Genomic DNA, 27,875 nt, shown 5'->3' on the forward strand with positions numbered 1-27,875 from the left:
CTAGCTTAGCACATTAGCTTTGACACATGGTAGCTATGCCTATTAAAAGCTAAGAAACTGCTGATTTAAATGATACAATTTACAATACTCTCTGCAAACAGTTTAGACACTATGAGAAACATTTTGATCATATTTTTTTTAACTTTTTTACCTTGCTTTTTGGTTCTCCCAGAAGAGATGATCAAAACTGGCTGCAATCTTGCAATCTTGTGAAGTAACTACTACAGTATGTTCTCCAGCCCTGATATCGGAATAGGGCCCCTCAGCCAAATAACATAGGTTATGTTATGTGATATGTCTTAATAGGGCCCCTCAATCATATAACATAGGTTATAGTATTCACCCTGATATCTAAATGGGGCCCCTCAGTCAAATAACACAGGTTATGCAATGTGTGATAATCATGCTTTGTAATTGCCATCTTTTTTCACAGCAAGATGCCTTACATGTGTTGATGGTTATATTTGTAAGTCTCAATCTGTCATTTATTTGCACAAAACTTGCCAGAAGTCCTAATTTAAGGGGTTATTGCCTTTTAGCACAACCAACCGCGACCCATTTTTTTCACTTCATGTGAGTGGTTCTGTGCAGATATACATGAGCAGTTGATAGTCATAATTTGTGTTTAAAAGAGGAAGTAGAGGCTACATGTGTGCTATATTGTAGCAGAACTAGTGACCACCAACCAGACTCTGAAAAGGAGGACAAGTTGTGTATAAAGTGAGGACAAATTGGCCAAAATGAGGACACCCCCTAATGTCTGCTTATAGGCTTATTAGTTGTGTAACTGTAGCTAGCTGGTACATACTCTATGTGCATGTAGGCCTATGTTGTGTACGTTAGCTTCCTTCCCAACGCCTTAAGAGATGTGCTAGTTGCAGCAGCCTGGGCTTTTAGCTCAATTGTTAGCACGCTCGACTCCCGAATCCAAGGTGTTGCTGTTTGTGGGGCGAGTGCATGACTGAGCGTGCAAATCACCACAAGGCATTGGTGCCGTGACCCGGATCAGGATTGATGTTTAGACATAAAGTCAAAGTCTGCTTTATTGTCAATTTCTTCACATGTCAAGACATACAAAGAGATCGAAATTACGTTTCCCACTATCCCACGGTGGAGACAAGACATATTTTACCAAGACATGACATATTTTACCATAAACATGCAATTTGTGTGCTACATATTTACAACAGTGATAAAACTCTATCACTTCTTCTGAAACAGACAAAAAGGGTAATTCTCCTACCCATGAGAATAAAATTAGGCCTACATAATGCAATAGAAGGCATTCTGGGTGTGCATTGGCAATGTCAGACATGTTATTCTCCGTAAATATCAGTGTAGCATCAAAATGATCTTGATTGAGTGACTTTTTTATTCAATATATTTATTTTTTCGTTTTTTTACGTTGAAATAATCAAAAAGTAATCCAAAGGTATTCAGATTACATTACATTGTTTTTGTAATCCAATGGATTATGTTACGGATTACAAAAAATGGTGTGTAGTCTGTACTCAGTAATGGATTACATTTCTATCTGACCCAACACAACCTACCTGCGGAGATGTTATTGGGCTACAGGTTTTCTACAGGAATGGCATGTTTGAATGGGCACTGCACTAGTTCATGAAATAACAAATATAAGTGTCTAGGTGTCTCGTGTGCCTCGCTCAGGTTAATGATACCTTAATTGGCAGGTTAAAACATCTTGTGGCTCTATGACTCAGTTTAGGCTACATCTTCTAAACCAAACCTCAGCAAACTTGACAAAGAAATTTTGCAGGGGGAAAAACGCTTTATTCAATCAATTTGTTGACAAACAACCAGCAAGTACTGATAGCTGCTAATTTTAATTAAATTTCAATCTGAGCATAAGCCTGTATAATTACCGGTATTATTAGCCATATTTGTGTTATTGATAGTTGCATTGAGCTATAGGGCAAAAGTAAATGAATGGTGAATTTATATTTCTAACACTGTAGCCAATGGTGCGCCAAAGGCATCAGTCAACAGACTGCTGCTCCATCCAAAAAGAAGGCCAGTCCACATGGTGTCCACTCATCACCTCATGGTGCGTCACGTGCCCTGCGGTTTATTTACCTTGCTTATACAGTGCAACCGCACTAGGCTTTTGTCAAGCAGGAGCCTGCGCTCTGGCAAACAAGAGGCGTTTCCATTGATTCACGGTGATGTCAATCATAGCCAATCCCCTCCTTACTGCCTACTAGCAGGAATTCACTGTAAACCTATCGATCTGCTGGATCATCTATTCCTTAACCCAAGTATGGTATATTTCGAGATGTGTGTGCCTCAAATGATGGGAAATACGTGGATTTATTAGCCGGTGTATGTCTATGACTGTTGAGTTCTCTGTCACTTTTCACGAATGAAAGTGAGTGGTGGAACAGCAGGTGTAATTCACGATACCATGTCGCATACGATCTGTCTGATTATTTAAATCTGTTTGTTTCCTGGAAGAAGAAAGTCGGACTCTGAAGTGAAAATGGTTAGACGTGGTGGGGAAAGCTTAAAAAAGTCAAACGTAGGCTTGCCTGTTTTCACGTTGTTATGATGATGCCTAGAGTCTGAAATCTGTCTTCATTGCTGTGTGGCCTGTTTGTTGTAAACGTTATTAAAGTAGTCATATATATGAGTAAGCTATTGGAGAGCCCTGTGGTGTTGTGCAATAATGCAGGCTATGTTCGACAATATTTGAGTCAGTTGTGAAGGACAATGATATATGCTAGGCCTAGGCTACTTAACGTCAGCGGACTTCATGGTTTTCAGACACGTAACTGTGGTGTCGGACACATTTGCTTAGGATGTTCTAGTGATTAGAAGAGCAGAGGGAAGAGGTGATGTCATTGACATCGAAAAGCATTTACACATGTTGATTACGTTGATTGTACATACATATTTTGACGTGTCCTTATGTTAAGACTGATTTTTTTAGCTAACCTTTTGTGTTGGTTTATAATCTCCATGAAATCCATAGTTGTAATGTAAAACCTCTAATTGTGTCTACTTGTGACTTCTCAGATACCATGCTGACTGTTTGAAGCCCTACTATTCCCCATCAATCCGCCATGGCATCTATTTCCGTTGGGGAAAATCAGCTGCAGAGGATCATCAGAGATCTTCATGGTAGGCCTACTGGAGGGAGATAGTCACTGTAGCTTACCAATGTTTCTGATGATGTGAAAAATAAAGTAGGAAAGGATGTAGCTCACTGACTGACAACACTCAATTTGACAGCTTGGAACTTAATTTTGCCAAAAGAAAGTGGAAGTATTTGAAGTGGTATTAAAGGTCACATGTTTTACCCCTTTTCCCACAATTTAAATAAGATGTGGTCTTAATAAAACATCTGTGTCATACTTTGGTCAAAAATACCAAAACCACCAGAAAAATACCAGAAGAAGCACAAAACCACTTTCAACCCTGTCTGAAGAGCCCTGTTCAAAGTGGCCCTTTTTTGTGCCTGTTCTTACAAACACATATTGCACAATGGCTTTGTTTCAACGTTTTGGTGACAGGTCCCAAGGTTACTGGATAAAAGCAAACTATCGTAATGTCCACATAGGTTGGCTATTATTGAGATTGAATCTGACTGAATCACATTTCCAGACCTAGGCAGCCGATAAACAAACAACAGGGTTTTGCTATTTCTGTGTTTTTGCATTGGTAACCCTCCCAGATGTGTAAAGTAAAGTATTTTAAAAAGTGTCATTGTCATAAAGGTAATATTGAAAGTGTGTGTATTAACACATATTAGTTAAAAATGCAGAAATTAGTTGGGTAAATGAAGGTCAGACTATGAACAACAGGGTAGTGTTCCCTCACTCAGAGACAGACATGACCCAGGGCTGGTGTGTACATCTTCCACTGTGTGTGTGTGTATGTGTGTGTGTGTGTGTGTGTGTGTGTGTGTGTGTGTGTGTGTGTGTGTGTGTGTGTGTGTGTGTTATCTGGCATGCAGATGCTGTGGCTGAGCTTAGTAAGGAGCACAGGGAGACAGGAGAACCCGTCACAGACGACAACTCCAGCCTACACAAGTTCTCCTACAAACTGGAGTACCTGCTGCAGGTATACAAACAAACACACACAAACTTGAATATATCCCACAGGTATACTGCACTAGTGCAGTGCATGAAAACCCACCGCAATGTTTCATCAAGCCCTAAGTTTGTTTAATCATCATCATGTTATACATTTCTTCTTAGATTTACTTTATCCTGATGACATGTCTTTCAGTGAATACCTAAGAATTAACCAATTATATATATTAGACCGAACAGTGGTTCTCAACTTTTTATGAATGAATGAATGCCTCCCAGGTGTCCCAGTCTGATACCCTTTATACTCCCACCCACCACCACAACCAGACATCGACAAATAAGATGTTATGGATGCTTTGGGTCCATACATTGGTCTATTTTGTTTGACTTGAAGTGATTATTTGAGTCAACTCTTAATTACTCACAGTGATAAAATGGCTGGTTAATAAGCTAATAAGATCAGGGAACCCCTACCTTATTCTGAAGACATTTTCAGTTAAAAAACAAATTCAGTTAAAACAGTCAGCAACAAAGGACACTAAACAATTCAGCTTGAATAACGAGTGTATTTCATATCAGTGTATCTCAGTAAATTATTTTCTAAACAATTTATTAATTACTAGATAGTAGGGTTGTCAAAGTTAAGACAATCATAATGTGTGTGAAATACAATTTCACTTCAGTTTAAAAAAAATAGTGGTGTTAATGCAGGTTCTGACCAATGGTCAATAATGTCATATCGGTAAGGAAGCACCACAAATGTTCAGTTTTGCGTTAAAACTTTAACTTTGTGGTAAAATGTAGCTCAACAACCTGTCAACTATACCTGCAGCAAGTCTAATCGGGTTAGGTAATGAAACCAACATGGTGATACAAATGAGCAAACTTAGACAGATGACAGTTACTTACCAGTTAGGATATCTTTATGAATTTGGTGTACATCTTATGTTTTGTGCAAGGCACTTGCAGTTGTGTTTAAAATGCAGTGCTATTATATTGTCACCATTATAGACCTATAAAGAGTATATAGGCTATCGTGATGCTGTTCTCACGCCTTAGTTCTAGTTTTGTTGGTGGTAGGTGAGTAGTCCAAAGCTTTTACGTGTTTGATTGCAGATACTAAGGCTTCTTCATTCTCTGAAACTCTATTGTACTTACTGTAGCCAGTATGTGGGTAAAGGTACACATATTTGTACCGAACTGTTTAGGTATAGGACATTAGGTTCCATATAGATACGTGTACCGAATGCAGTAATCAACACTAGGCTTTTTTTGGGTATGGACCATGTTTCAAATTGTGGTGGACCAAATGTCAGTGAATTTTAGGCAAGCATTACCAACAGGCTTACCGAAAATGAATCGAATCAAAAATGAACTGAACCGTGACTTCAAAACCGAGGTATACACTGATCCGTGATTTTTCTATCCGTTACACCTCTAGTAGCCAGCTGGTACCATAGTTGTGCATGAAGTGCGTAAACATCCCTCCTGATGCTGTACTAAATGTGTTAGAAATAGACGCAAGAGCCTCTCAAACTGATACTGTTCAAAGTGTTACAATGAATTAGGCCCATGACAACTCCAGAAGGCTCAACAGTTGTGTTGTGGAGGGGGTGGTTCCAGATCCACCCCCTCCACACTCTCTGTATGCATCTGAAGCCCCAGACATATCCTATTAGCAAATCTGCTACATTTCTCCACCTCTACAATAACAACTTCATACAGTCAAACGCTACAACAGGTGGTAAAGGCCTTAACTGTGAGAACCACAATTTATGTTTACCAGGCAAGATTGTCCTAGCAATGTCATTGATGCCCTCTCTCCTTGGTCACTCAATGTGGAATTGCACCACCTGCCTGACCTCTCAGCTGGTTTGTCTGTAATAGAACCCCACCAGTTGTAGGTGTTGGTAACCGAGTGCCATCTTGCAGCCTTTCACCTCTAACAACCTACTTACCGGTAAATCGGTAAATGCCCTTATTCCCTCCATTGCACAGTGGCATAATACTTAATTCAAATAATGTATGTATATATATATATATATATATATATACATACACAGTATATATTAAATTACAAGTCAATCAAAAAGATAGAGCTACAATGTATTCTTCCAAAAAAAATTATTTTTGTTTTTTGTGCAGGTCTGGTGGTGATGGATCAGTGGTGGTTCAAATATGCAGTATATTAATGGTTGATTGTATGTAATCATACGGTATGTAAAATAATTTTGATTTATGTGCGCTCTTTGTCTTTTGTTAGTTTGACCAGAAAGAGAAGACAACTTTTCTCGGCATCAGGAAAGACTACTGGGATTACTTCTGTGACTGTTTGGCAAAGTTAAAAGGAGCTAATGACGGCATTCGCTTTGTCAAGTCTATCCCTGAGGTAATCCTGCACAAGTGCACAAGTGTGACAAACAATTAAACTCGCAGTCTGAGCTACCGGTTCACTGGAACACCCATCCCTGAGATCTACAGGACTATAACGTCTCAGGCTGTAGTCTAACCATGTTTTTTTTTTACTGCCTTGCATGTAATGAAGTTACTTTATTATTAGTGACCAATGACTTGAGTATGCCAATGTATTGATGTCTGTTGGGCTGTCATCCATTGAAGGTGAGTCATGGAGGAACAGACATAAAAAGGACTGTGAGATGAGGTTGGTGTTGAACTGTTGCTTAAAGAGCTTACTGTAGGGTGCTGCTTGAAACTCTGCCTGTGTTTGGAATGATATGAGTCTAGACATATACTGATATATTAGTTTATTTGAAGTGGTATGTAGTGTATGAAAGATATATTTTTTGTATGCCAAAGATGCTTGAATGATGCTTTATAATACATAGAAGCATGCACGTAGTGTGTTTTCCACACACAGTCACTCTTGGCTATAATTTAGAAAAAGAAAGATTTTATTTTCTTTTAAGCAAGAAACCAATAGCAATGCACAGGAACTCTCTGGAAATCTCTGGGTCAGGTGATATGTGACTGCTGATGTTGTTTGAGTCATTGAGGTTATTATTTGAGACCGCTATCTACAGTACGGCTGCAGAAACAGCTGAATGGAAGTTGAGAATGATACTTATTATAAGGAAATGACATTGACAGGAAGAAATAAACAACATTGAACATTGCAATTGAACTGTCTGTCAGGGTCGTCTGTAAGTGACCAAGTGTGACTGATCAGCAACTGACAATAAATCAACATTTCGGAATTATGGTTTAAAGCTACCTTAACAGCATGCAGACATGTTGGAAACACCACTGACAGTCAAGGTGGTTATAAGCTTGCTAACATGGTTGGATATATGCTTGTCTTACATTTTGGTGTGATGTTCCATCGCTGGCCACATACAGCATGGCTTGGATGGTTGGTGCATACAGTGGGTTTATCTGACCTTCACATAACCATATACCATCAACATGAATTTCAAGATGGTAACAGAAGTAGTTGCCTGTAGAAAAAAAGCATGCCTCAGAAAGTGACAGATTGTTGCATTGTGTTAATTGATGCTAATTTGAGCCCTTTGAAGTATATGCCACAGGACCTTAAAGACATGTCATTAGTTGTTTATTTTGGAGTGAAAAGTCCCCATCTGGTGTTGTGTTGAATTTGGACCCCTGCCTTTAATCCTGTCCATCTGTGCTTCTGTGGCGGTTTGTCCCAGTCAGGGGACACAAGGTATTCCTGACCGATAATCTATGGGATAACATCAGGTCAGCTTTTGAACCTCAGAACCAAAGGGACACATCATAGCACATCACATCAGTGGGCAATGGGAGTTGTAGGGCTAACCAGATTTGACATATTTGGTCACTTAGAAAATGTACAGTTCAGAGCAAAAAGCCCTTCCTGACAAATATGTTGTGTGTTTGTGTTTCTGTGGTGTGTTTGTGTTTGTGTTTCCGTCTTCAAGTGTATGAGATGCAAAGCCAAACCACAGAGAGTAACCTTTCGGCTGTAGTCAGCTGTAGTGGCCTGTGAGACAGCTTCGCTGATGCACAGACCTGTGAAGATGAGACATGGCGTTTTCTCCTCAGGAGGACACTTTTCAGGCCTCGCATGTCACACATCTGCTGACACCGAGACCACACTCTAATAGTTTCTCTCTCTTAGTGACTGACAGCGGTTGTACTGTCAGCGCTTAAAGTTCATGGGATCACATCAAGTCACATCCTGGATGCACGTACTGTATACATGACATATTTGACCTTTGACCTCTGTGTCCGTCTGTGTTGTAGCTCAAAACTTCGCTGGGAAAGGGTCGAGCCTTCATCCGCTACTCGTTGGTGCACCAGAGGTTGGCTGATACCCTGCAGCAATGTCTGATGAACCACAAAGTCACCAGGTATGCAGCCAAAGGAGAACGCACGCATACAACATGCACACAAACAATTACCAGATACATTGAGATAGACATGCAGCACCATGTCGTCACATACATACACAAATGCAAAGGTGTGGCTTTCTGGCTATTCCTGCTTACAGCACAGTGTGTCCAGCCACATATGCATCCAAACCTGTGTCCACAGTTAGTGCCACTCTCCAAGTACATCTAGACATGTACCAAATATCTCCAGTTTCATACAGACCTGCACAGGAGCATAACATTATCCTCACATGAACAGGAAACAGTTTTCTCATTTCCTCACCTCCTCGGTACCTGGAGTGGGATGGAGACGCAATATGAGAGAGGAACTGAGACATTTAGCCTGACCTTCACTTAGGTCGGCCTTAGAGTCGATAAAGAGAAGCCATTCATCTCCGAAACCCCACTTTTGACCTAGATTAGCCTACTTTAGACTGCTAATAGAGAGGTAGTTATGTGTGGTCTTGTGTTTGTTGTGACATGAGCTAAAATAGATGCTATGTCTGGACTGAAGTTTAAAGATTTCTTGAAGCTTCACTTTGAGCCTTCCCTTTAAACCTGTGAGCTATAAACTAAGATCTGTGTCTGAAAGTGATGTCTCTTCCTTAATTTACTCTTGGTTCCGGATTCTTAGATTTAACCATTTCTGTTTTGTTTTAAATAAGCATTTCATTTTACAAATGTCAGCACATTTTTTTAGGTTATAAACAAAACATGCCAGGCTGTGGTTGATGTACACTTGGGTGCACAGATAGCAAGTGTTGTATGAGCAAGGCCAAATGGATGTCCAGACTACATTCCCTGTGAGGATATAAATAAATATAATTGTTCATCTATGGTAATGTTGCATTATATCAGCCAAAGGACCTTTTAAGGGTTTTAAGAAGGGTCAGTCTAATCATATGCAGTATTTGTATACAATAGTCTGTGTGTGTGTGTGTCTGTCTGTGTGTCTGTGTGTCTACATGCACAGAAAAGTAGTGCTTGGCGAGTGTGTTTATTGGCAAACTTGGCATGCAGCAGACAGCGTGCCATCAGATCTACAGTCTGGGATCACACAGACCACCTGCAGTGTCCTGTCCAGATTTGTCCCAGTTATTGATTTGATCAGTCATTCTCTCTCTCTCTACCCCACCTCTGTTTGTGCATGTCTCTCTCTCTCTCTCTCTCTCTCTCTCTCTCTTTCTCTCTCTCTCTGTGTCTCTCTGTCTGTCTGTCTGTCTGTCTGTCTGTCTTTGTGTCTGTAATTCTGCACAGTGAGTGGTACTATGCTCGCAGCCCGTTCCTGAAATCTCACCTAAGCATTGACATCATCAACCACCTGTACGAGCTGAACGAGATCCAGTTTGATGTGGCTTCCAGAGGTCACGATCTAGACTCTGATTGGCCCACATTTGCCAGGTAACCCTTTGAAATCCCTGTTCATGTACTCCTGCCAATGGTGAACTTGATAAATCCTTACTATGACAGAAGCTGGCCATATGCCTTGTTTTTCAAGCCTGATCATACAAAACATATTCAATTTGAACCAACTAACTTAAGGAAGGAAGTAAAAAAATAGGGGTGTCGTGGATGGAGAGAGATATGTTTAGGGGTGCCGTGAGCCAGAAAAGTTTGGGAACATCTTCACAGTATGGGTATTCCACTCAGATTTTTATTTGTTTTCACCATACCAAGACACATAGCACCAGTAACCATGTGATGTTTTTCCTAAACTGTATTCACTGTGAGCAGTTTCATGTTACCATATCTGTTCTATATTTACTGCCCACTGAACCTTGGCATGTAGCAAGAACATCATGACTTCCTTCTAGATTTCTTTGGAATGTTTGGTTGTGTACAAGCCCAGTAGGAATGTCACGAAGCGTGTTTTCTTGAAGGATCTTTGCTTGTTTAGTTTCATTAATTTATGTATTTTACAGTTTATAATTTATTCTATTCAAGCCACTGGGGGGGAGGGGGGGGGCATGGCCTTGAGCCCCCATTACCTAACAACCACCATGAAAAGCATTTTAAATCACTTTGGCTACATTCACATCACAAGCCTAATGCTCAGATCAGATTTGCCCATCTTGACGATTCACATTTGGAATTTGGACAAGAGTCCTTGTATTATAACTCTAGTTAAATGAGAATGCATCTATCTTCCAAAACGCCACGCATGTGCACATTGATTTGTTTTGGCATGAGTCAACAGGGAAATGAGAACATAAGTTCCAATCTTAATGTTTTCTCCAAAGGAACTGCGACTTTTAGTGATGCTACCTCTGAGTTTATCTTAAATACATCATTAAAACCGACAAGAAAACATCTTTAAAAAGTAGCTAATATACGTATCACTTTTCACTCTGGAGGATGAGAAACAGGTGTGATCATGTAATCTACAACTGACACAAGCAAAGAACTTTTGCCATTTTTGCAGTTCGTTGTTGCTGCAGGAGATGTCGGTAGCCTTTGGTAAAGAAGCATCCATAGATATATACAGTATATGCAAAAAAGACACATGAATTCATGAATCTGTCCATTTTCATTTATGTCCCATGGCCACAAATCAGATGTATATCTGATCAAGAACCACATACGGGAGTGACTCAAATCTCATTGTAAAAAATGTGACGTTCTTACAGCACTGAAAAAATCAGATATGTGTCATTTCAAGAAACAATCTGATTTGAGTCACCTCAGCCAGGTAGTGTGAGCATAGCCTTTGTTAATTGGTCCGCTAGTTCTAACTGCAGGTGTGTGTTTCTGCACTGTTCCAGGAGGACACTCGGGACAGGTGTCTCCACTTCTCACCTGTGGAGACCACCCAGTCGCTGCTCCAGTGTCAACAGCCTGGTCAGCAACTACTCACAGGTGTGTCTCACTATCTGTCCGCTCACTGAGACGATGAAATTACAAGTGGTCAGTTCTAAATACAAGTGTAAACAACCTCCAGTAGTTTACTGCAATAGTAACTAGTCCTGCCCGTGTATATACTTTCATGACTTGAAATGTACCATAATAATCTCAATTGCATAGATAAAACATATCAACATAAATGAATGTAAATGAAAAGATGTGGTCAGTATACAGTATATATGAAATGTATACCATATTAACTGATATTGAGTGATAGCCGGTGTCTGGTTCAGTCCCTACAGCAGCCTGCTGAGTTCCTCCCTGGGCCCGACTTCAGTCCGTGTCTGCTGGGTGAGCTTAGCGAACTGGGTAACCTGTCCAGTTGCAGCGCAGCCGACGACCTGCGCGTGGAGCTCGACCAGTCGGAGCTGCGGCAGCAGGAGCTCCTCGAGCGTGTGCGCCTGCTCACCAAGGAGGCCGGCGACCTGCGATCGGTCATCCGCAACCTCGAGGGCCAGTTGTCTTCCACGGAGAGCGCCGGGCAGGAGAAGAAGAAGCAGCAGCAGTGTGCAGCAGTCGTGGTCAGCGGTCGGCAGGAGGTCGCACACAACCAGCAAGCGGAGGAGACGAAGGCCAACGGGGAGTTTGTGAACCACGTCGTCCAGGCCGACGTGCCACCGGAGGTCCTCGGCGTCAGGGAGGCGTCCGAGAGCGACCTGCAGGCCAAGCTGAGCGTCGCCGAGAAGAGAAACATGGAACTCCTGGCCAAACTGGACGGGGCGCTGACCGAGAAGAGCCAGCAGGCGGCCAGCTACTGCGACTCGGCCTGGAAGATCCAGGAGCTGCTGGCCAAGATGAAGGAGGCCGAGGCCGAGCGGCTGGAGGCCCGCCAGCGGCACGAGGAGCTGGGGCAGCGTGCCGAGCGCCTGGCCCTGGAGCTGCGCCTGCGCGAGCAGAGCCTGCGCGAGAGCGGCGAGCGGCTGGCGGCGGCCGAGGAGGAGCGCGCCGGCTCGCTGCGGCAGGCCGAGGAGCTGCGGGCGGCGGTGGGCCGCCTCCAGGGGGCGCTGTCGCTGAAGGAGCGTGAGACGGGAAACCTGCGCACGCAGCTGCAGGACCTGCAGGGGGCGCTGGAGACGCGTGAGCGGCAGGCCGAGGAGCGCGAGGCCCTGCAGCAGAGGAACCAGAGCCTGAAGGAGGAGCAGGTCAAAAGTCGCGATGCCCAGACGGAGACGGCCGGCGCGGGGCCCAAAAAGGACCCGACGGCTAAGAAAGTGGAGGACTACAAGGCCCAGTGCACCACGCTGATGGAGCTCAACGCCAAGCTGCTGCAGACGGTCAAGCGGAACGAGGAGAGCACGCGCGAGCTGGCCCAGGCCCGGCAGGCGGCAGAGCGCGAGCTGGCCGCACTGCGCGTCTCCGAGGCGCAGCTCCGCACTCGGCTGGAGGAGGCCCAGCTGCCCCTGGAGGAGCGCGAGAGGAGGCTGCTGGAGGAGAACCGGCGGCTGGAGGTGAGCGCCCAGCAGGCCCTGGCCCGGGCGGAGGAGGCCGAGGAGGAGGCGCGGAAGCTGGAGAGGGAGCGGGAGGACCGGAGGGAGGAGCATGCCGAGGCCAGGGAGCGGCTGGCGTCGGCGCGAGAGGAGCTGAGCGCGCTCACGGCACGGACCGCCAAGCTGGAGGAGAGACGGGCCACCTCCGAGGAGAAGCAGGAGGAGCTGCGGAGGCAGCTGGAGGAGGCCGAGAGCAGGAGCAGGAGCGGCGAGGACGGGGAGGGAGAGCTAGGAGCGTCCGGCCATGCGGTGGTGTCCAGGCTGGCCCTGGCGGAGGCCCAGCGGGAGCTGCAGTCGCGGGAGGTGCTGCGTCTGCAGGAGGAGGCCTCGGGGCTGCGCGCCCAGCTGCAGCAGAGCACCGAGGAGCGGCTCAAGACGCAGGCGCTGCAGGAGGTGACCGAGGCCTCGCGCGAGGACCTGCGCGCCCAGGCCCAGCAGCTCAAGGCGCAGGTGGAGGAGATGAACCGCCGGCACGTGGACGAGCTGCTGCGGGGCCGCGAGCGCGAGGAGGCCCTGGCCGGCGAGAGGGACCGCGAGGCGCGCGAACGGGCGGCGGCGACCGCGGAGGCGGCGGCGCTTCGCGAGGAGCACGGCGCGCTCAAGCGGCGACTCGACGCGCTGGCCCTGGAGAACGCGGAGGCGCGCGAGGCCCTGCACCGCGCCAACACCGAGACGGCCGAGCTGGGCGTGCACGTGTGCGCGCTGACCGGACAGAACGAGGAGGCGCGCCGGCGATGGGAGGCACTCTCCGAACGGCTCCGGCAGATGGAGGAGGAGGCGGCCGCAGAGGCGCGCGGACTCAACGCGAGCCTGAAGACCCTCCGGGAGGAGAACAGCAGGCTGCAGGAGGAGCTCAGGCAGGCTCAGCCGCTCCCCGCCAGTCTGCAGGAGGCACAGGGCAGCCTGGAGGAGGCGCGGGGGAGGCTCCGGAGTCTGCAGGAGGAGAGTCAGCGGGAGATCCAGGACCTCAAGCTCCAGCTGAGCAGCTGCGGCGTGCAGCATGAGGCCAGGCTCCAGGTGAGACACGTCTGCCTGACCTGAACATGCTGCACACGCCCACTCAGAGGAAGAGCATTAGAGATGTCAAAACAAAGGCCTCAGAGATACCTAAAGCTAAAGCATGCATAGAAATTGTCAAAGGCCGTTTCCAGATGACAAATGCTCTCAAGCAGTTTCCAGAAGGCATGTCATAGATCAAAATATGCATGGAAATGCACTGGGATAGGTGTAAGATTCTCACTGGTCTTGTGTTCAATAGTTATTGAATATGGTCTAGAATGTGAGAAATGCATTAGGAAACATATCCATAGCTAATAATAATGATATCCTTTAATAATAACCAGACAAACAAACTCTGATACATGCTTTAGAATACACGGTGTACTGGTATACACGGAAGCCTCATTTTGTCAAAACTGCCTCAGAATTCCCATACCACATGCCATCAAAATATCAAATTTCAGTTTCCATAATAAAGGTGATAATAGTGTCAGTGAGATGAGGTGTCTGGAGCATTATTTGTGGCTGATCATGTTTTGCCATTTGCAGTGCGCCACAGAGGAGCTTGAGGGTGTGAGGACACAACTGGTGGCCGCGCAACAGCAGATTTCAGTTCTCCAAACTAAGCTGAAGGAAGTGGAGGTGTGCACACTGGATGTTGGTGTAGTGTAAAAAATAACCAACTACATAACAAAGTGGAGATATCAACTCCCGGATTAATAAACCTCGAGTTTTTTGTCTTTGCCACTGCTCGGTTTGGATTGTTTCCACTTTGTTATGTACAGTAGTTGGTTATTTTTTACACTACATTGGAAGTACACAAGGCACTACAGCAGCAAGTTCAGAGCATGCATACTGTACACAAGATGTCTCTGGACTGTCATTGTTACCTCATACACAATGCTTTAAAACAAATAACTTACTATCGCTAAACAACATGCAATAAATGTTTTTTTTTTTTTTGATCGCAGACCGTAACTCAGAACAGTGGCCAGTCATTTGAGGTCGAAAACACCCACGTTGCCAACAGTGTTGTTCTTCAGAAAGAGGAAGAAGTGAGGAAACTGAAAGGAGATGTATCCAAGTAAGTGGAGAAGTGCCCACACAACTGGGACTGAAAATTCTGTGTATTTAGGTTTTTACGCATATATGACTCACTCCACAATGGAAATCACTACTGTTCTCAGAACTGTCGGCCTGCCATTACTGGGTCATGACGTCTGACACCACATGATTCCTCATTCAGTTGGTGTTTTCAGTGTGCTTCTCTTTTCTCCTCTTTCTCCTCTCCATCTCTCCTTTGCTCTCTCTCCCCCTCCCTCCCTCTATCAGAGCGGAGGAGCAGCTGGCGTTGGCCCAGAAGGCCTGTCAGGACCTGAGTGAAAGCCTGCGTCGCACTACCGCGGAGAAGCAGACGAGCGATCTGAAGACGTCGGCCGAGATCGACGACCTGCACCGCACCAAGAGAAACCTGGAGGAGAGGCTCATCGAGCTCATCAGGTGATCACAACGCCTTCTCATGGGGCATGCTCTACTCGTGATTGTTTTATCACTTGTGCAAATGCATCCATTTGCATGCATTTTCTTGCCATTTCTTACCATACAGTCAGTATGAGGTAAATGAGTATTTGTTATACATAATATTTCAAACTGGGCTAAATTTTTAAAGGTTATTTATGCCAACATTGTTATAGCTAAAAAAGAGAATGCTAAAGACGATATGCCTCTGTCTATAATCATTATAGTCATACGACAAAGCAAACAAAACAGCCATGAACAACATTTTAGTGTAACCCTTATTCTGAAACTCTTGGGCGCCCCCTGCAGGGATAAAGATGCACTGTGGCAGAAGTCGGATGCGTTGGAGTTTGAGCAGAAGCTGCGTGAGGAGGAGCAGACGGACCGTGAGCAGAGCCACTGCCTGGGCTGCCACAGCCAGTTCAGCTGGTGGCTCCGCAAGCACAACTGCAGGTGAGATGGGGTCAGACACAGAGACCAGCAACCGGTTTACAAAAAGGTTTCATAGTATCATTAGCATCTCTTAATATGCTCTATATAAATGCATCCAGACCAGATAACCTAGTCTTTTTAGCACACAGACCTTCTCCATTATGAGAATTAGAAGTAATTGAGAGTGGGTCTGGAAAAGGTTAATTGACTTATGACTTCCAGCAGGGGCGTAACTAGTAGTTATTCTAGAAAGTGTTTTTAACTGTTATAGACCCACCCTACCAAGAAAAATAAGCAACCTTTCATCCAGACTCTCTCTCCCACACACATGTGCACACACATGTATGCACATGATATGTACACAACATGCATATCCTTTACTTCTTTTGACAGAGAACTGAAGCAAAGTATTGACCAATAGTATCCCAACTGGTATAGTACTGATAACCGCCTCTTGATGACCATCAAAAAGTCTAGGTGTTGCAATCTAAACAAGAGGATGTATATGGCCTATGGCCTACTACTTAAGGGAAACACTCATGAATCACAAATTGACAAGAAGACTGCTGATATGGCTGTAAAATGTTAGACTAGGCTGTAATTATAAACCAAATGAATTAGCCTAAAGGCTATTGCAAAAGCTTATTGAGTGTAGTGAGATGTATGGTGTTATAGTTTGGTAATGCAGATGATTGACAGTAAGGACATGTGACGGGACCCGCATCCGCCCACAACGTGCAATGTGATCTGATAAGCTTGCCCACATCTGCCCAACCTCCTGACGACGAGACTAGGAAGGGTTAACGAGTGACTTCCTGTTTGGCAGGCTGTGTGGACGGGCCTTCTGCTACTACTGCTGCAGCAGCACGGTGAGCACGCAGCAGGGAGGGACGCGCGAGCGCTGCTGCAAGGACTGCTACACGCAGCACAGCGCCGTGGTGGAGCGCCACCCGCAGGAGGAGCTGGGCACGCCGCCCTACCCGCCCTTCAACCCCCTCACACCCCCCAGCTCCGCCGGGCCCAGTGTCAGAGGTACAGTAGGCGCAGGAGGAGTGGCCACTTCCACTGCCTGACCACACTCCTTGTGTGATTGGTGCTAGCACCCTCGTCCCATTTCACACACTGGCATCCTTGCCAACTTTGGTAGTCGAGATGGGGAGAGAATGAGACAGATATGATGAGGCTGCACTTCTATCTATCTATCTCACACACTGTTCACCTTGTGTCAAAACAAACATTTCAAATACAACAGAAAGTACATTTTGGAAGAACATATCACTTACTTTGGGAACAGCTTGGAATTTACCTCAGGTACCTCAGCATGTTATATACAGTATATATGTAAGGGATAATGTATAGAACGCCGGTCATTGTCGGGAGATAGGTCCCGACTGGGCGAACCGGACCCCGACGCGCAGCGGAGGGGTCTTGTTCCACCCTGAAGGGACCTATCTCCCGACAATGACCGGCGTTCTATACATTATCCCGCTTATTACACGGCTACTTACCAAAACGACACAATAAACTCCCCACGATATGACTCTTTAGCCTACATAGCCTAGGCTATAGCCTATTTGTTACCGTTTCATCATGGCTTTTGCTGAGAAACAAATAGTTCGCAACAACACACGCTGAACTTGAATCAAACATTGTTTAGAACACAGCTGATCAACCGTTTGCTTTCACTTTTGAATGAAGTTCCAATCCTTGCGTAGTGATATGAAAGAATTGACTTAGAAGCACAAAGCCCATTTTCCTTGACAGCGGTCTGTTATACTTAGCAACGGTCTGTTATTCAGAATTAGCAGACCGCCGAACGTTGGGAAGGCCCATTCAAGTGAATGAAGCATTCTGCAGCACTATGAAGAGCCGTGTAATAAATATGTATATCTTCTTTATGTTAGGGTTCATATTTACCCCATATATTGCTTCATGCTTGAGTTTGTATTTTTCATAAATGATTAAGTTTCTGAGACAGTTGACTGCGTCTCTGTGATTGCATCGTGTGCAGCCCATTTAGCCTGCGTAGTGTTATAGTGTAGTGCTGTGACAGCTCTAAGTGCTGTGAGCCATCCCTGGTGCTGCAGGAGGCGCCTGTGAGGTGCCCAGGGCCCTGATATTGTGTCACGTTGGCCCCTCTCCCCCCTCCTGCAGTGGCCGAGCCGCCCCCCAGGGCACCCGATGACGGCGTGTTTGACATTATCACGGAGGAGGAGGTGAACTGCATCTATGACGGCGACTCACTCTCCTACACCACTGCCTGCTCTCCCGGGACTGGACGACAGGAGGCAGAAAAGTTGTGAGTCATCACACACCCACTCAAACGTTTACACACACACACATACACACACATACATACGCACACACACACACACACACACACATACACACACACACAGCCCGAGCACTATTTAGATCATTGTCTTGCCTCCTTCGGTCTTTCTATCTATTTCTGTCCCTTTCTCCCTTCTATATCCCTCCTTCTCTACCTCTATCACCTTTTCTCAGTCCCTTACCCTGTCTGCATTTTCTCTTCTATTTTCCCTTCTCACTCTCTCTCTTCTTCTCTCTCTCTCACATTCTTCCTTGCTCACCCTCTCTTACTCTTCAGTTTTTTTTCCAACCCCCTCTGTTTATCTCTCCTTCACCTCAATGTCTGTGCCAGGTTTTGCTCTCTCTCTCTCTCACACACACACTCTGTCTGGGTCTCTCTTTCCACAAGCATAAACAATTCCATTCTGTACACACTTACACACACACACACACACACACACACACACTCTCCAAAAAGCATTTATTAAGCCGCCCTCCACACATTTTTATGGCCGCATTGGCGCCAAGGAGCTTTATTTCCTTTGGGCCAGCTGGTACTGTGTGTGGGGGTTGTTTAAGCACATCTTCAGCAGAGTTGATCGCCTGTGTGTGTGTCTCTCTCCTTTTCTGTGTGTGTGTGTGTGTGTGTATGTCTCAGGAACAGCAGCACCAGTGCCGATGACGCCACAACTGAGGAACCAGAAGAGATTATCGCCACTGTGCAGGACGCTGAGCTGTGCCTGCTCAAGTCTGGAGAGCTCACGTAAGTACTCACCACCACTCACACCGTGTGTGTGTGTGTGTGTGTGTGTGTGTGTGTGTGTGTGTGTGTGTGTGTGTGTGTGTGAAAGAGACGGAATGCCGCCATTACAGTTGAGTATGCGCTCTGACTGCCATACCAACCAGGCTTGCCCTCTGGAATTGAGGTCAAGCTGCAGCTGCAGGTTTAGTGCCCCAGAGACCTGGGTTCGAGGCTGGGTGGGGTGCCTGCTCTCTCCCTTTGCTAAATGTGTATATGTGCAATATGACCTACAGTTCAGAAAGTGTTCTCGCTGGGTGGGAGGGATGGATGACGAATACCTCATGTGGTATCTGTTTTTTGTGTTTCTTGTGATGGTTTGAAAATAAGACAAAAACATCTGATGTTTGTTTGATGTTTGTTGTTTTTCCAGACTGTCAGTGCCCTTTGGTGTGGATGAGATCGCCCAGTTTGGAGACGAGTTTCGGGAGCTGTTCGTGAAGTCCAGCTGCTACAGTATCATCCCCATTGCTGTGGGCAGTGCCGGTCCCACTATCAGCTGGGTGTTCTCCTCCGAACCCAAGAGAATCTCTTTCAGCATGGTGTACAGAGACAACACTGACATCCCCCTGGAGCAGGGCAAGGTAACACACACACACATACACACACACACACAGAGAGATATATATTATATTAGTAGTAATAGTATATATTAATTTCACTACTGTGTAATACTGTGGAGTCCATACACATTTTGTGGATGATACTGTATACATCAAAAGCTCAATTTTGCACATTTCAGAGCCACAAATAATTATTTTACTTTATTTTTTTACATGAAAGGTGATGATCCCTTTGACGAGATGCAACTCTCACAAGGAGACCATCCAGGGGCAGCTGAAGGTGCGAAGCCCTGGCGAGTACACCCTCATCTTTGACAACTCCTTCTCCAGGTAAGAGGCTCCCCGCTGCCCCACACCTCTCATGTGCAATTCTCCCCTTGACACAGCTCACCTGTGACTCTCTCCCTCTTTCCCTCTCTCCCCCTCTCTCTCTTTCTCTCTCTGTCTCTCTATCTGTCTCTCTCTCCCTCTCTCTCTCTCTCTCTCTCTCTCTCTCTCTCTCTCTCTCTCTCTCTCTCTTTTGTGCTGGTGTAATGATCTGACAGGTTCATCTCAAAGAAAGTGCTTTATCGCCTGTCTGTGGAGAAACCAGTGGTGTACGATGGCAGCGACTGTCCTTAAACACGCACACAGAACCCTCAACCTCCAGATGTGTCCGTACGCATGTTTGTGCGTGTACGACAGTCATACAGACAGACAGACAGATGGCAGCGGGTCTGGGAGCTGCTGCCTTCGGGTTTGTGTGGCACCTGCCAAGACAAAGAAGAAGAAGAATGTGTGTTACTGTAGTGAATTCAGTAGTGGCCAGAGGATGGCTTTCAGGGTAGAACTCTCCAGAACAGCAGAATGTTCTCCTGTGGAACCTCCCTGTCTAGAACCCAAAGAATAGAGCAGTAACCCAAAGCCACATGAGCATACGGTACTTGGGGGAAAAGGTGTAGTCTTGACAGATGATCATTATCACTATAGAAAGCTCTCCTATATTTATCTCTTTTCGAGAGTCTGTTTCATAGGAAATCTGCTAAGTTTGGAATGATGTGTTACATAGTTTGTATTTTTGGTGAAATAGTTTGTTTTTAAAGGTCAGGTTGTGTCAAAAGATATATAAAGGAACTGAAGTACACAACATAATAGATAAACTTATCTATGGTATGATATTGCACAAAACTGTTTTTCTAAAAACAAAAAAGTTGATTTTTCTTTTCTAATTTCCACTGACAGCTTGAAGCCTTTTGCAGAGAACACAATTTTTGTCTTATTGTAGGAATGTTTCAAGATTGATTCTTACCAAGTCAGCCTTGACTGTCAAATATTTATACTGACTTATGAAATGCCAACTCTTAACTTTCATACTTGATGGCGAAAGTTTAGGAAACCAATGTGAAGGACCGTTTCAACTGAACGCTCGAATTGCATAGCATGTCAAAACTATGTAAACAAGATAAGCTATTCCTTGTGGTGACTGGAAATAATGCATGTATGCATTGTGGCTGTCATCTCTCAAACGGTATTGTGTAATAACATAAAGATCAATTAAAGGTAAATTAATGTGTACTGATAAATCATTTTAATAGGCTAAGCAAGGTTAGAAGAGCGAGTGTATGTATCAGTACCCTTATTACCCTCTCAGAGAGCTGACAGAAGCCTTCTCTCAGATTGGACTGGACTCCGCCAGATCAGGGCCAGACCTGCGCCAGGTGACCACACATCTCCGTTCTGGTGGCTCTCACGTAGCTGATGGAGACTGATGGCTGTGTTCCGTACTCCTTTGAAACATGACCATCCTAACTAAAAGAGAGAGTGTTCACAGGAATAGCACTCTGTCGCTTACAGATGGCCATTGCACAGTGCTCTTTGGAGATACATTGTTGGCCAATAGGAAACACTCACAGACTTGGCCGTGGCATTGCTGGCTGGTTCTCCACAATCAAATGCAGGTGGTTTTCCAGACCTCTAATATCATTTTTACATTGAACACATTTTTTGTATTCCATTGAAATACAACAACTTTTATTTCTCTCAGCTGCTGAAATTCTCAGTGCAAATTCATCTCAGTGCAAATGATGAATGTCTTTTATTATGACTTTTTTTTCTGTAGAAGAGAAAGAGTTCTGCAGCCTTTAGTAATCATGCACTTTTTGAATGTCCATTTTTCCAAACTGACCGCAGGCATTGCCATCAGCTGCACTGAGTTGATTGCTCCAGATTGTTGCCTATGGCTGTTTCAATGTAAACTTCAAAACAAGAAGAACCTTGTCTGTCAGCCACTGCTCTGGAAGATTTCAAGTGAACCTTGTTAATGTGATTACATCAGTAGTATGGTGTGGTACTTTTTTCTTTTTTTTCTGTTTTCATTTTTCATTTGACTTTTTTTGCTGTGAGAACTGAATGTACTGTACTGTGACGTACTGTGTGAATCTTCAATGAATGGACTGTCCTGTATGTACCACTCTTCCTCCGGTGTCTTTTTTTATCTCTAAATGTCATGTTCACACATTCACCTGAGCTCTGTGCTCTCTGCTTCACACATTACCACCAAAGAGATGTTGACAAAAAGGTGGTTGATTGGTTGAGTCAATGTACCCTCCCCTCTGTACTGAAGCAATATGTTGATTGGCTGAGATCGCTGTTTGATTCACATTTACAGGGTCAGGACAGTTCAAACACCAGAGTTTAATTTGAGCTCACACACAGAACAGACAGCCATAGGAACACGAGGAGAAATTTGCTTAGTTTGACAAACGTAGTGTATTGGAATAGAATCATGGACTGCCCTTTTAAATGTCACCATCACACGTTCATCTGACCTCAGTGCTCTCTCCACGAGACATTGTCGTCCGAAAGATGTTGGCCATGGCTCTCTGTTTTACTCCATAATGCTAGTTTGGGATCTGTGGTTGCCCGTGGTAACAGCAACCCCCTCATCACCACCCACCTCCCCTCTGTTGTAGACGGCTGTCCACATGCTGTGTTTGTGTGTGTGTGTGTGTGTGTGTGTGTGTTAGGGGGTGGAGTCCATCTGAAGGCTCTGTTTATATGGTAGCCGGGCCCGGCTATTTCCCAAGGTTAATGATCTCATTGTAAATCCCATCACATCCCCCCCTGGCTGGCCAAGACGGCATGCCCCCACGGCTCACTGATTTATACTCAGGCTGGGCTGGGGGTGGGGGCAGTGGCAGGAGGAGGAGGGGGGATGATGGTGGGGGGTGCTTGGTTGTGGAGGAGAAGGCGACGTGCAGCGCATGCCAACGATGTCCTGTGGCCAACAGCCAGGGAGAGAGAGAGATACCCCGTCATATCACAGGGAGGTGGAGGCATACACACACACACATACACACACTTACACATATGCACATATACAGGGACACATACAGTACACTAATGCATATGTACACAAACTGATACACACATAAGCACATGCACTAACACTCTCTCTCTCTCTCTCTCTCTCTAATGCAGACTTTCTCTCTCTAACACACACTCTCTCTAATGCACACTCACACAAACACACAGACAGTACAAGAAAGCATATAATGGTTACACATTCACACAGCCAACACTTTTGTCTCTCTCTGCACAGACACAAGCACACACACCATGGCACAGAGATGCATTATTAGTTAAACACACACAGCCCATGGTTTTGTGTCTCTACACACACACACACACAAACACACATTTGCGCACAATGCTAAAAGCAATTTCCACTGTTCAAGTAGCAGGAATGGAAATAGATGAGGGTGTCTCAGGGAAGCAGCAGTGTGCACTCCCCCCAGCACACACAGAGAGAGAGAGAGACAGACAGACGCTTTGTAAGGATCCCTGTAAGGAAACAGATGAGAGTGTCTGAGTGTGTTTTTGTGTGTGTATCTCAGTATCTGTGTACGTGTGTGTGTGTGTATGTGTGTGCCTTTTCCCTTTTTCTTGTTCTTAATGATCTCCGACTGGAGAGTTGGTCGTGACTCAGCCCATAAAACAGTACACTGACATTTTGTTTTACTACCGGAACTTTCCTGCCCGTCACACACTCCAGGCCATCCGTCACTATGGGAATACACACCAGCCTCCCAACACACACACACACTCACACAAACACACTAGCACACAAGGTTGACTGTACATTGTCAAGCGTGTGTTCACATTTCAGACTATAACTAATTTTACACACTGTCTGAACACTGTCTTTCAGCTGCAGGCCAAGCACTGCTGTTTCGTTTAGGGGACACAGATATAGTAGATCATACTACTCAGCATTGATAGCATCCTCCTTCAAATGTATTGCCCTCAGGAAGCACGCATCCGGTGCATCAGAATACTGCAGCAAACAGGACCCATGGCATCCTCCTCTGTTTACCATGTCTCTCTACCCACTGTCCACCTCTGCACTGGGCATGGCGTGGTGTGTTGCGTGGCTGATGCAGGAAGAGAGAAATCAAGATTGGGAGTGTGTGTATGTGTGTGTGTGTGGCGGGGGGTGGGGGGGTGAATGAAAGGCGCTGTCCATCTTGGAGGGAGGGGGATGAGCTGGGTATGATTCATCTGTGGCTGGCTCTGAGAAACCACTCATTCTTCCCTGCACCTCTTTGATCAGGGCTAGTGCACTTTAGCCAGCCAGTCCGCCTCGAGAGCCATGCGGACAGACGACAGCCGTGGCCTTTGTGTTTGCATTTCAAAAAACAACCTCACCTCCTTACTCTCATTAAGTAGGTGCAGTGATGCCATATTAAAAGCTTAAGATATGCTCCTCTGTAAGTGACAGGCTTGTCACTGTCAAATGGATTGGAGTCACACACGTCTCTGGTGACCACAGTTATATTTGCAGAAGACAAACATGAATAAAGACAGAAAGAAATGCATGAATGGTTTGGGTGTGGGCGTTTGCAAGCTGAGACCACTGGGTGGCGATCTTAAACACCAGTGTGGCAAACCCGCAGGTGCTGTGAGATTTTCTGTAACTGACACTTTCCCATCATAGCAGTTTCTCACTCGTCTTCCTCTGCTTAGAAACAAAGAAACAATCAGGTCGCAATATATATGTCACATCTGGTACACAAAATCGGATATTTCAGGCAGTAAAAGAACCAAACTAGATTTTGTTCAAATCTACATACACTACACACCTATAGCTACTAAAGAATATAAGGTTAATTTATCAAATGGTTTTTTGAAGTATTAAAAAAACATTGTTGTTTTAGAATTTTCGAAGGAAATGGTTGGTAATTAGTACGTTTACAATATATAACTCAAATTGTATGGTCATTACTTGAAAAAATCAAAGTAATTCATGAGGGCTGAAACGTTATCAGAGGACTCCCACTTGACCAGAGAACAGACTTAAACATGAAACCTTCCCTCTAGCTATGTTTTATGGAGCCACATGTGAGCCCCCTACAGCTAATTGGGCTCTGGCGTGAATAATACATACAGTTCATGCTACATTCATTATTGGAAATAATATGGAGTGCGGCTGGGCTTTAAAGTACTTCCCCTGAAACCTGTTTGCTTCCCTGAGGCTGTTTTTTATTACCATAATTGAATAAAACAGTGTCATTGCACACCCCTGCCTGGGAGAAAAGAGTGTGGCTGGTCCCAGTTTTACACTCTGACTCATTACACACACACACACACACACAAATGCATGAGTGTGCAAGCCTCTCTTGTTGTATCATTCATATCCCAGTGTGTGTGTGTGTGGGGGGGGGCTTCTGTAATCCTCTGTGGCTTCTTCTAAGTGTGTGTGTGTTACCAGGTTGGTTAATGAATGCAGAGTTTGTCTGTGTCTAACACAATTTCTTTACCAGTGTTTCTCCTGGAGTCTGTGGAGAGTTGTGTGTTTTGTTAACCCCCTCACACAAACTACAGTACAGGCCCTGCAGATGACAAGACGAAAGGCACCCTGCCGTCTTGCTTTCCCTCTTTCTCTCTCATTCTCTCATTATTTTCATCTGTCGCTCTTCCTCCTTGCTGTTTCATAGTCTCTCTCCATCTTCCCGTCCTCGTCACATGCATATTATTGCTACTGTTGTCTCTGCTTTTCTCATAGTTGTTTCTTTATCCAATCACAACCTGCTGTCTCATAATAGACCCAATCTTGCCGCTTGACCATATCACCAAAGCAACTCTCAATTCAATTCAATTCAATTCAATGAGCTTTATTTAACTCTCTCTCTCTTTCGCTCTCTCTCTCTCTGTCTCTTTGGATGCTACACATTGGAGGAGCACAGAGGAAATGACAGCCATAACAAAGACTGTTGACCTCAGGGGATCCCAAAGCCATCCAGGACTTTTTACCTTTTTATTTTCCTTGCTTGACCCATGCGGCACCTTCCACTTCCTCTGATCCATCAGAGTGGATCACATTTTTCTCTCTCTAGCTCTGTCTCTGTGTGTCTCTCTCTCACACTTTCTTGTGGAGTTTAATTTGTCTGCTCAGTGAGGCCCGGTACCTTCCCGAAGCGCTTAGTTCAGTCAGGAGTTGGCTTCTCTCTAAGAGCTCTGATGATGAATGAGTGAGAGGGTAGGCAGTGCTACGCTTGGAGATTTCTGCTACCCATCACACAGAAGAGAGAGAGACAGAGAGAGGGGGGAGAAAAGGGGGGGGGGGTCTTTAAATTATTCTGCTGCTGGCGATGTGATATATGGCTTCTGTGCTATATCTATGCTGAATACATTCTTCTGTGGCATACACATGCACAAAGCTGGGGGGGTTCTCTACTGTATTCTCTCAATCATTTCAATGAAGATAATACACATAGAAGCCTTCTTTTATTTTACACACATTAATGGACTGTCAAATATTCTGCAGTACAATGATTGACATATTGGTAGCTTTTAGGCTATGTAAATTTCATCTCACATACTGTATTCCATATTCTTTTGTATTTACCTTTTCTATTTACCCTTTGACCCAATTCAGGCTACCACACTCCACATCCTGTACCTGATAAAAAAAATGGTCTTAAGCAGCGAATCTCTTTGGCTGGTTGAGAGCTTCTTATGTAAAATTATGGCAGTATGTTCAAACCAAATGAGACAGATCTGAGAACTAAGAGATTTTATTTATTGACCATGTGGGCACTAGACCACACAGTTCTGCTGGTTGTTTGTCAAACCAGGTCCGTTTCTGGCCTTAAAATCAGATAGAAAGAAAACCACTTCATTTAGTTCCTACCACTTCGCTAGTGCTGTATTATATCTGTTGTTTCCATGGCAACCTGCAGTCTTACAACCTAGCTCTGCTATACAATTTCAAAACATCAGCAATGTTTGCGAGGCGAGTGGATTCATCGTGGACGCTTCTGGGAAGGGAGAGGAATGAGGTGGGTAGACCAGAAGTGATGAAGAAAGATGCCAAGGCAACACATTCAAAGCCCACCAAGGATTTTTTTTTTAAATCTCCTATGCTAACCCCCAACCTCTCCCACACACACACACACACACACACACACATCCCTGTATGAATAATAACACAACCACATCACTGCCAAAGGGTTTATTCTGATGCCTGGATGGAGTTCAGCAGAGACATGGGAGTCATTGTGTGGGTGAAGTTGAATTTCTCCAAGTCTAGAAGTAACCTTGGTGCTCATGTTTGGTGATATAATGGGAAAAAAGGAAATTGTGTTTAGTCATTAATGGAGAACTAGTCCTTACACCTTTCTTTGTTTATCTTAAGAGGTTATTTTTTGTTGGTTGTAGATTTAAAAATCTAATGAAATATTGTAATAAAGAGTCCGTAAATCTCTATCCCTCTCTAATCAACCAGCTCAGACATGTGATCTTGCCCCCCCCCCCCCTCCCCTCCTCAGCCACTGGATAGTGATGTGCTGCATCTGATTGGAAGACGAAGAGGGAGGGATAGGGGGGAGCGGAGACGGCGGTCAATCACCTATAAAGTCGTCCATATCTCTCCCTCCATCCTCTACCTCTTGAGAAGAGCCTCTGAAATGGATTTCTCATTGAGCGGAGATGTGCAGTAGGGTCTTTGTAGTGACTATGTGACTGGTTTACGTTTCGACGTGCTTATAAATGCCCTGAAGAGTATATGCAGGACTGAATGTGAAGCACACTAAGAGTGCCTTGCCTGCAAAAACGCAAAACATCTGGCAGGCCAGTAACTGACCTGCCTGAAACGTTTGTAAAAAGCTGTGTTGTGTTCTGCATGCATTGACACGGATGTCATGTGCCGCCGCTCAGGCAGATGTCTCCTCTCTGGGAGCGGAGGAGGTGTTCACTCTTGCCTCCTGATTACTGTGATTTGTGTGTTTTCTGATGTCAGCATAAATGGCTGTGCAATTACAACACACAGCTTCCTGCAACGGACATGCTCACCAATACCGGTTTCCATGGATACCCGGCCTAGGTCTCTCACTCCCCCCCCCCCCACACACGCACACTATAACTCCCACTGTAGACTTCCATTAGGCAGCATGTTCTCT

The 27,875-nt window shown here is 45.0% G+C and overlaps 1 protein-coding gene across 3 annotated transcripts; it reads left to right on the forward strand.

Moving 5' to 3' along the window:
* Positions 1 to 2,225: 2,225 nt before the first annotated feature.
* fyco1b (FYVE and coiled-coil domain autophagy adaptor 1b) lies at positions 2,226 to 21,884 on the forward strand. Of its 3 annotated transcripts, none has more exons than XM_076294473.1 (18): positions 2,226 to 2,279; positions 3,037 to 3,141; positions 3,977 to 4,083; positions 6,319 to 6,444; positions 8,298 to 8,404; positions 9,683 to 9,826; positions 11,188 to 11,281; positions 11,560 to 13,830; positions 14,362 to 14,454; positions 14,784 to 14,896; positions 15,145 to 15,312; positions 15,640 to 15,783; positions 16,589 to 16,794; positions 17,917 to 18,061; positions 18,734 to 18,838; positions 19,248 to 19,458; positions 19,658 to 19,767; positions 19,983 to 21,884. In XM_076294473.1, exons 2-18 carry the CDS (start codon positions 3,084 to 3,086, stop codon positions 20,056 to 20,058), a joined length of 4,278 nt encoding a protein of 1,425 aa, XP_076150588.1. In that variant the 5' UTR covers positions 2,226 to 2,279; positions 3,037 to 3,083; the 3' UTR covers positions 20,059 to 21,884. The 3 variants fall into 3 exon arrangements, with proteins under 3 accessions (XP_076150588.1, XP_076150589.1, XP_076150590.1); XM_076294474.1 differs by lacking the exon at positions 2,226 to 2,279 and adding an exon at positions 2,292 to 2,389; XM_076294475.1 differs by lacking the exon at positions 2,226 to 2,279 and adding an exon at positions 2,405 to 2,539.
* The last annotated feature ends 5,991 nt before the right edge of the window (positions 21,885 to 27,875 follow it).

The sequence above is a fragment of the Alosa pseudoharengus genome, unplaced genomic scaffold (genome assembly GCF_046254945.1).
Source record: "Alosa pseudoharengus isolate Yale_2024_CS ecotype anadromous, Long Island Sound unplaced genomic scaffold, YU_APseudo_1.1 YU_APseudo_1.1_scf_2, whole genome shotgun sequence".
In the NCBI taxonomy this organism is placed as follows: domain Eukaryota; kingdom Metazoa; phylum Chordata; class Actinopteri; order Clupeiformes; family Clupeidae; genus Alosa; species Alosa pseudoharengus.

What these genes read in the sequence shown, in the direction of transcription:
- fyco1b (XM_076294473.1), top strand. Translation starts at nt 3,084, where the DNA reads ATGGCATCTATTTCCGTTGGGGAAAATCAGCTGCAGAGGATCATCAGA. An exon ending in AGGCTCATCGAGCTCATCAG is followed by an intron (nt 15,313 to 15,639) that starts GTGATCACAACG and finishes CGCCCCCTGCAG; the next exon opens with GGATAAAGATGCACTGTGGC. An exon ending in TTTGACAACTCCTTCTCCAG is followed by an intron (nt 19,768 to 19,982) that starts GTAAGAGGCTCC and finishes ATGATCTGACAG; the next exon opens with GTTCATCTCAAAGAAAGTGC.